General features: G+C 46.0%; 1 protein-coding gene across 1 annotated transcript; it reads left to right on the forward strand.

The window, feature by feature from the left end:
* Positions 1-478: 478 nt before the first annotated feature.
* LOC106806227 (tRNA (guanine(37)-N1)-methyltransferase-like) lies at positions 479-7,155 on the forward strand. The gene is made up of 6 exons (XM_014808097.1): positions 479-673; positions 4,078-4,354; positions 4,615-4,736; positions 4,835-5,020; positions 5,789-5,955; positions 6,282-7,155. The coding sequence occupies exons 1-6, from the start codon at positions 658-660 to the stop codon at positions 6,945-6,947; spliced, it is 1,434 nt and encodes a 477-aa protein (XP_014663583.1). The 5' UTR covers positions 479-657; the 3' UTR covers positions 6,948-7,155.
* The last annotated feature ends 691 nt before the right edge of the window (positions 7,156-7,846 follow it).

A 7,846-nucleotide genomic window follows, 5' to 3' on the forward strand; every position in this document is an offset into this window, starting at 1 on the left:
GATTGCTCCAATATGGCATATCCATCATATTGGTGTTGTTTAGGTATTTAGATTGTCAGCTTGATATAAATTACTTTGCGGATTCCATATACCTTCATCTAACTGGTCGATACCGTATCTAAACCATAGAAATAATATAGATAACCATGGCTATCTATATTATTTCTATGATCTAAACAGTTGATTCTGCACGTAACCGGTCTAACCGGAACATTTACCATGGATATCAGGAGTAGATAATAGGGAATTCCCTATTATCTACTCCTGATGGATATTGAATGCAGATCCGGGTGTAGAATACAGATCATAGATAATATCAGTATTCTATATTTATCAGACACCTTATATACCTTCATGTATCTTATTTCTTATATATTTTTATCTTATATTTCATTACCCGCGTAGTAAGTACCTAATCGTGCACATTGAGCACACGAGATGGCGCTGCGTGATGACAAGAGTCATCCCAGTACATTTTCTCATGCTGTTGAGTGTTGTTTTCATGTGCGATATCTTGTGGTAAACCGAAAACGTTTTAACAATAACGAGAAAGTTAGATCATACTAGTCATTGACATTAGCTTCTGCCGTGAGCATTCTAGATACGACAATGTATGCCTCGTTTACTCCATGAGCCTATATTCGTGCTAAAGTCCCCATGACTCGATCACTCGGTACCGTACCAAGACTCACTTGAACTTTTGAAGCGTTTCAATAAAAATGAAAATATAATGCTAATTAAATACGAAATCTATTTAATACCAAATTCTTAATGTTTCTCTTTTCACCTATTATTGCCGACAGTTTCTTGTAAATTCCGTCCAAATCCTATGTGCAACATACGCTACATGCGTCTAAACAGAGGAATTGCTCCGACCTGTGATTGGAGGATAAAAATAGACCCCGCCCACTTTTCCATTTTTGGAGGATAAAAATTCATGTTCTATGCACCTATGTCCTATACACATTCTATGTTGTATATATTATATGCCCATAATATATACAACATAGAATCAAGAGCTAATACTACAACAGATATACAGAGGAGTTTACAAGGTATTATGCCGGGCTCCTTCGTATAACGAATGATATCCCCAGTTCCACACTTGTGGTGTTTGACGGGCAATTCTGAGCTCCGAAAGCGTGTTGAGTTTGAAAAGCTTGAGCATGCTATATTCATAGAGAGCAGTGGAGCCAAACAGGGGCATGTTCGCGCGTACTGCCGGCCTAGATCAGATATTTATGGGCCACGGAGTACGCGACATGCCCCTGTGCTCCATATGATAGTTAGTAACAGTTCCTACCCGTCATAGCATAGCGTATCGGCGGGCGAGTGGGCGGGGTCTATTTTTATCCTCCAATCACAGGTCGGAGCAATTCCTCTGTTTAGACGCATGTCATACGCTGCCGGCGGCCATTGCTCTCGCGGCTGCACTGTGCACACTTACACTTATATATATATAGCAGGTAGGATAGCGGGTTCAAGGATAGAGATGATCATGATGTCCAGATTGAGACCTATGTCATTTTCGTAAATGTGGGGGTAGCCCCTTTAAAATCGACAGGGATGTTGTTTCTTCATTTCTTCCGAGAAACATTATGTCAGTTCACAGCAAGTGTGTTTAAGCAACACTAAGCTAACACCCTTTTCCAACTGTTTCTGTTGCTACGCGCGAGAATTTCCCGTGATCTTCCTGTGCTACGGCCCTCAAATCTATCTGTGTATTTGCGCGCCCCATTTACGGACTGATACTACTTGCTCTGCGCAGTAAATTACCTGGAAATGCGTTGATATTCGTCGGTTTTTGGAACGTCATAAATTAAATATGAAATGGTACGCCATTTCTGTTGACTGTTTCTTAGTGTCCTCTCGCGGCCATCTGGTGATGTATATGAATTCGCCCCCGCCCCCTCTTCCAGCTCCCACTGGCTGCATGCGCACGTGTGAGTGTCGCTGGGGGCGCGTAAGGGGGGTGCATACAGTGGTGATAGCCTGCGCGGTATATACAACCAAGATATGATAAAACCCACGCGAATGCCCATTCTTCCAGTTGTCTGTGTGTCGCTGGGCGCGCTTTCCTAACATCTGACACGCTCCTGCTGCCGGCCACGCCGCGCTGCACCGGCCGCATACCTTTTCTATTATAACTGTAGCTCCAAGAAACGGTATTGCTAGGGTTAGAATGACATGTATATTGACATTAGTCACACAGCCTGGCCGGGTTATTATAACTGATGATGTTCTATTTCATATTAGAGGGGCCAAGTGCGGCGCAAAAATGATGTCACGAAGAGCGCCGGTGGGTGTTTCCTGATTCCGACAGCCATTTACATAAACTGCGCACCTGGAGCGAACGCGAGAATTTCGTCAGGCTTTGTGTGATTTCGCGTGACACAGCTCGGTTACGAACACAGACAGTATGTTTTTATAACAAGTGAACATTGTTCTTCAAATAGAAACAAAGATGGAGTAGAATGGTTGAATATTTGTGTTGTATTCGAATGAAATCAAGCGAGCGTCGAGCAAATTTTGGCAGCACGCTTTCCTACCTGTTATATATTTATGTGTCAGTGTACAGCAGCTAGCGTGTGGCGGCCAGCGAGTGTTGCAGATGAGCATTTGGACGGCATTTACAGGAAATTGTCGGCAATAATAGGTGAAAGAGAGTAGAGAAACATTAAGACTGGTAGTAAATTGATTTCGTATTTATTTAGCATTATATTTTATTGAAACGCTCCAAGTGCCAGGGGTTTTAGCTATAATCTCTGTGAATTTTGATTTTATTGAAGTACGATTAGTCTAATTAATTAGCAAATATGCACACGCGGTATCGCTCATAGGCTAATACACAGGCGGCTATGGCCGGTGAAACGAAACGTCACGAACTCTATTTTTATCCTCCAATCACAGGTCGGAGCAATTCCTCTGTTTAGACGCATGTTAAAATAGTGATGTAGCCATGCATTTTACTTACATTTTTAGCTCGGCTGGTGAAGTCAGATGCAGCTTGTACAATCGCATGATTGTCCGTCCGTCCGTCTGTCAACAGTTGGGCTCAAATCTTAACTGCTCGACGTATGGTCTTGATATTCGGGACGTTGGGGGGGATCGCGAAAAGAACTCGGAATGTCGAATTTTGGGTTCAAGGATCAAAGGTCAAGATGTGTCAATGGAGGGGGAATATTTCCCCCTTAACTTAAGGTATAGGGGACATCGGAATGGCGCCAAATCTCAACCGGCTCGACGCTACGTCTTAATATTCGATGTATAGTGTGATGGGGAGGAAACCCATCACCAGAGCGAAATTGGAGGTCACAGGTCATAGGACAGTTAGGGAAAGGTCAGATATCAGACATTTTCTGAGGATATGGTCTAACGGATCGAGTGCAAAACTTTTGTTTCAGGTCTGACCTACCAATCTAAAAAGGACCATGAAATCTACTTTCCACTGACGTGCGAAGAGTAAGTGTCTGATAACCTTTTGACCCTCAGAGGAGAGTTAAACATGGATTTGTTTGATTGTTAACAAGGACTGAACTGCCTTTTGCTATTAGAGCCCCCTCGCACCTTGACCGGCTTCCCCCACCCTCCACGCCCCCACCCCCACCTTCCCACCCACCCAGCCACTGACGGCTCGACGATATTCGATGATAATGTTTATAGCGAAGTCATTAGAAGTTACACCGAGCTCTTTATTACTGTAGCTCGCGGTATAGGCAAGCCTTACAAGCACGGTGGCGGTGGGGCGCACTTGATTGGCATCCGCGTGTTGACAGTCGAGTTTATAAGAGAATACCCGGCTACAGTGACACGTCAGTTGAGCACTGTCGCTCTGCGGCACTTGTTAAGTTATACAAGTTTATAGGCTGTCGTTTATCGTATCCAGATATCAATCTATAGTCTATAGCTACAGCCCGTAACTATATGAGGGTCCACTTCAAACGAGGTTTAGAATAAGGTTTTCAACTGTATTGCAACTTTTGCGATGAACCTTTGCAATGAACCGGCTGTGTGTCGATTTCGGACAGGATTACTACTAGCGATTTACTTGTGCATTTTTGTTTCTCGCCGTACTAGCATCGGCACGTATCTACTGCAGAGCGCTGCTCCCCACGGCATGTGCAGAGCTCGTTCACGCTGGTAAAGCTCCGTGCTTCGCCAGGCAGGAAGCGAAGATGTCGCTGGCAGTGTCAGCTGGTGGGTTCGCTCCCCCCGCGGATGTTAGAGGCATGAAGGAACTCGATCGCGGCGCGTTTTCCTGCGACGTCAAAGTTCCAACCGTGCTCGTTGACAACTCGTGTGTCGGCGCTGCGATGAAAGGACTCAAGAAATACTTCCTGCGTCTGCCCAAGGTAATTAGGCTAATAATTATTAATTAAGATATAATATTATAATTGTTCAGTAGTAATATCATTAATTTAATGTATATATGCGGGGCTGAAATAGGATTATTAATGAAGATATAATATTATAATTGTTAGTTATATATATTTTGTATAGTTTATTATTAATAAGAATATTGTTATTGAGGGAAGCCAAATGGGGTTAACATTGTAATAAAGTCTGTGTAAGAGCTTGCATACATATCTCGAGGCTCCTCTACCTTCACGGTAGGGCGCCGGAGTGCAGCCAGGTTGAAGCAGATGACACGCAAAAAATAGGACCATGCCTCCTCGGTGCCGCCATCAAGGCGTATCTGAGGACTCCGGAAGTGGCTGCGACACCGTCTCCGATAGGCCGACGCAGCAGAGCCGGAGGGGGGTGTAGTGACAAAGAGAGGAGCGAGGTAAAGACTAGCCTGCGCGAGAACGAGGCGTTCGCCGTGGCGTACGAGAAACGAGCGGTCGTCGACGAGCGGCCGCTGCGGCTCACGTACGACAACTGGTCGTTCCACAGCTGTGCCGGGTGCTGCGGGCGGTGCTGCCGCCTGGCGAGGACTCGGTGTCCGGCTACAGCCGCGTCGGTCACATCCTGCACCTGAATCTGAAGGAGCATCTACAGCCTTACAAGGCTCTGATAGGTATACTGCCGAGCGCGCGTGCGGGGAGAGGAGACTGTCTGTATACTGTATACGCCATATTTTTCGCGTACAGATATTTTCGCAAATTCAGACTTGACGGACAATTTCGCGAGTGGTTAATTTTGCAGTTGGTGAATTATGAATTATTTGCGTGTTGTTATTTTCGCGGTCGGGCACACGGGAAAATTAAACCACCGCGAAATATACAGCGTATACAGTATGGGCCATACTGTCATCTTCTGTACTTGTACCACGTTGATGTTAGCAGAAGCTCTTATCTAAGGGAGTTCTAGCAACTTTTCGTAATAGTGTCCGTGTATGTATGAATGTGATGTGAACGTTGGATGCGCTAAATCATGTTAAATGCATCGGCGTTGCCGTCTCAACATGCGTGTACCGCAGTGGTAGGTTTACGAAACGATTTTAATCGATCGAGCTTGTGTCGAGAGGCTGTGTGTGAAGTTGAAAATATTCATTGTTTTGTTGAGTGGGTACTTTATGTCAGTTTTTACGCAGCAGGGAACAGGAAAAACTATTCAATAACTTTGATAATTTACTAATTTACTAATATAATCATAAATTAATGAATAAGTTAAATAAATTAAATTAATTATCACGGCAGGAAATTGATTGCTGTGTTCGCATGCTTCACATATGCGCATTCACACGTGAAACCTTTCGGTTAATATCCTATCGCTTACGTATAATTAATTCTTGCTCGATAATCTTTGCTCGATTTGCGCTAAATCGTCGTCGGGTATTTTTTAGGGCAAGTGCTGCTGGACAAGCACGTCGGAATTCGGACAGTGGTCAACAAGACGACGTCCATCGACAACACGTTCCGAAACTTTGCGATGGAGGTCTTGGCAGGAGACGAAGACTTCATCACCACTGTCAGAGAACACGACGTCACGTACCAGATGGATTTCTCAAAGGTTTGCTATCATTTCCCCGAGTGTTTTATTGCCGATGTCGGTGGTGATTCATGTAAAATGTTTCCTGTAAGGTTGGGAACTTCGAAGAGTTTGCGAAAAAACCAGAAAATTGTTGGTCAATGTAAGCATCGACAGATGACGACTGTTATTGTTTATAGATATTTTTGTTACAATTTCTTGTTTTAAATTAACGTTTTATTTGTTTATATTGTGTGTCGACTAACCGTTTGTCATTAATTCGGCGATTGTTCGGCGTATGATCTTTAATTATTTGTATCGCACACCATTGTCTCGGCCCCGGTAATGTTTCGCTTTTCCGCCACCAGGTGTACTGGAACCCGCGGCTCGACACGGAGCACCAGCGCATCGTCGCCATGCTGAGAGACGGCGACGCCCTCTATGACGTGTTTGCCGGCGTCGGACCGTTCGCGATCCCCGCCGCGAAGAAAGGCGTTCAGGTGTTTGCGAACGACCTGAACGCCGAGTCGCACCGCTGGCTGACGGCGAACGCCGCCGCCAACAAGGTGGCGCCCTCTGTGCGCACGTACAACATGGACGGCCGCGAGTTCGTGCGCACGGTCGTCGCCGACGACGTCGCGCGCCGGCTGGCCGCAGATGGCGCCACCGGGCGCATGCACATCGTCATGAACCTTCCCGCCGCCGCGACGGAATTCCTCGACTGCCTGCGCGGCCTGGTGGCGCCACCTAGCGGTGGCAGTGGCCGCAGCCTTCCCACGGTGCACTGCTACTGCTTCACGAAGGACGCCGAGGACCCGGAGAGCGAGGTGCGGCGCGGGTGGGGCGGCCCTGTTGGACGGAGCCTCGACGAGCCGGCGGCGGTGCATCGCGTGCGAAACGTCGCGCCCAACAAGGAGATGTACTGCGCGTCGTTCGTGATCCCGGAGGCGGTGCTCTTCCGGGAGGATGCTGCCGCGGCGGCGGTCGGCGGCGACGACGACGGGCCCCGGCCGAAGGTGCCGAGGATCGACTGAAGAGGGCGCCGGCATCGAGGGGGGTGGGGGTGGTCGGAAGCGAAGACTGTTTTGTTGTCACGGGAAAGGGTGAAAATGTGTTACATGCTCGAGTGGTGTAGCCGTGCTGCATGTACTGCAGTCAGTTGTTCATGTGCGTGCGTGTGTGTGTGTGCGTCTGTCGATGCATATGTGTGAGGTTGTGTGCTTGGGTGCGTGTGTGGGTACGTGTGTGCATGGGTGTGGTGTGTGCATGGGTGGGTGCGTGCGTGCGTACGTGGGTGCGTGCATGCAAGTTTCCTTATCATGCAAATATATAAAATATTTTTTTAGCATGTATTTTAAGTGAAACTCGCAGGTTTTCGGTAAATAAATATGTTTAGACAATTACAAATTTTCTTTATCTAATGTGTGTGTCTTGGGTGTAAATTGTTCACAGACTTAATAGTGAGATGTGGCTCCTTGGAATCTATCACTCAGTATTTCATTGTTTTATATAACATGGGTCTCACTACATACTATTTTTCATTTGAAGTGAGTCCTAGTAGGCATGGACATCTGTTTGCTCTCCAGCAAAACGTATACGCGTATACACCGCTGTAATAAAAGATTACGATTTTATAAGCGTAGGGTATAATTTAACAAACTCAGATGAATTTGTGATGACTCTATTAATTATGTTTACTGCGAACCCACACCAAACGGTACACACACGTGCGCTCGCACGCACACGCACGCACGCGTGCACTTTAGATTTGACAGCAACAATAAAGGTGAGCTGCTATGCTGCTGCTAACTGAGTAGTTGACAGTGGGCAGTTCGCCGTTGGCTACTGACCATATATAATATAAATTATATTTGGCTATATATAATTATATTATATTATAATTTAATAAAATTTTTGAAATTAGTCCCCTTAG

Source organism: Priapulus caudatus, unplaced genomic scaffold (genome assembly GCF_000485595.1).
Source record: "Priapulus caudatus unplaced genomic scaffold, Priapulus_caudatus-5.0.1 Scaffold149, whole genome shotgun sequence".
NCBI lineage: Eukaryota > Metazoa > Priapulida > Priapulimorpha > Priapulimorphida > Priapulidae > Priapulus > Priapulus caudatus.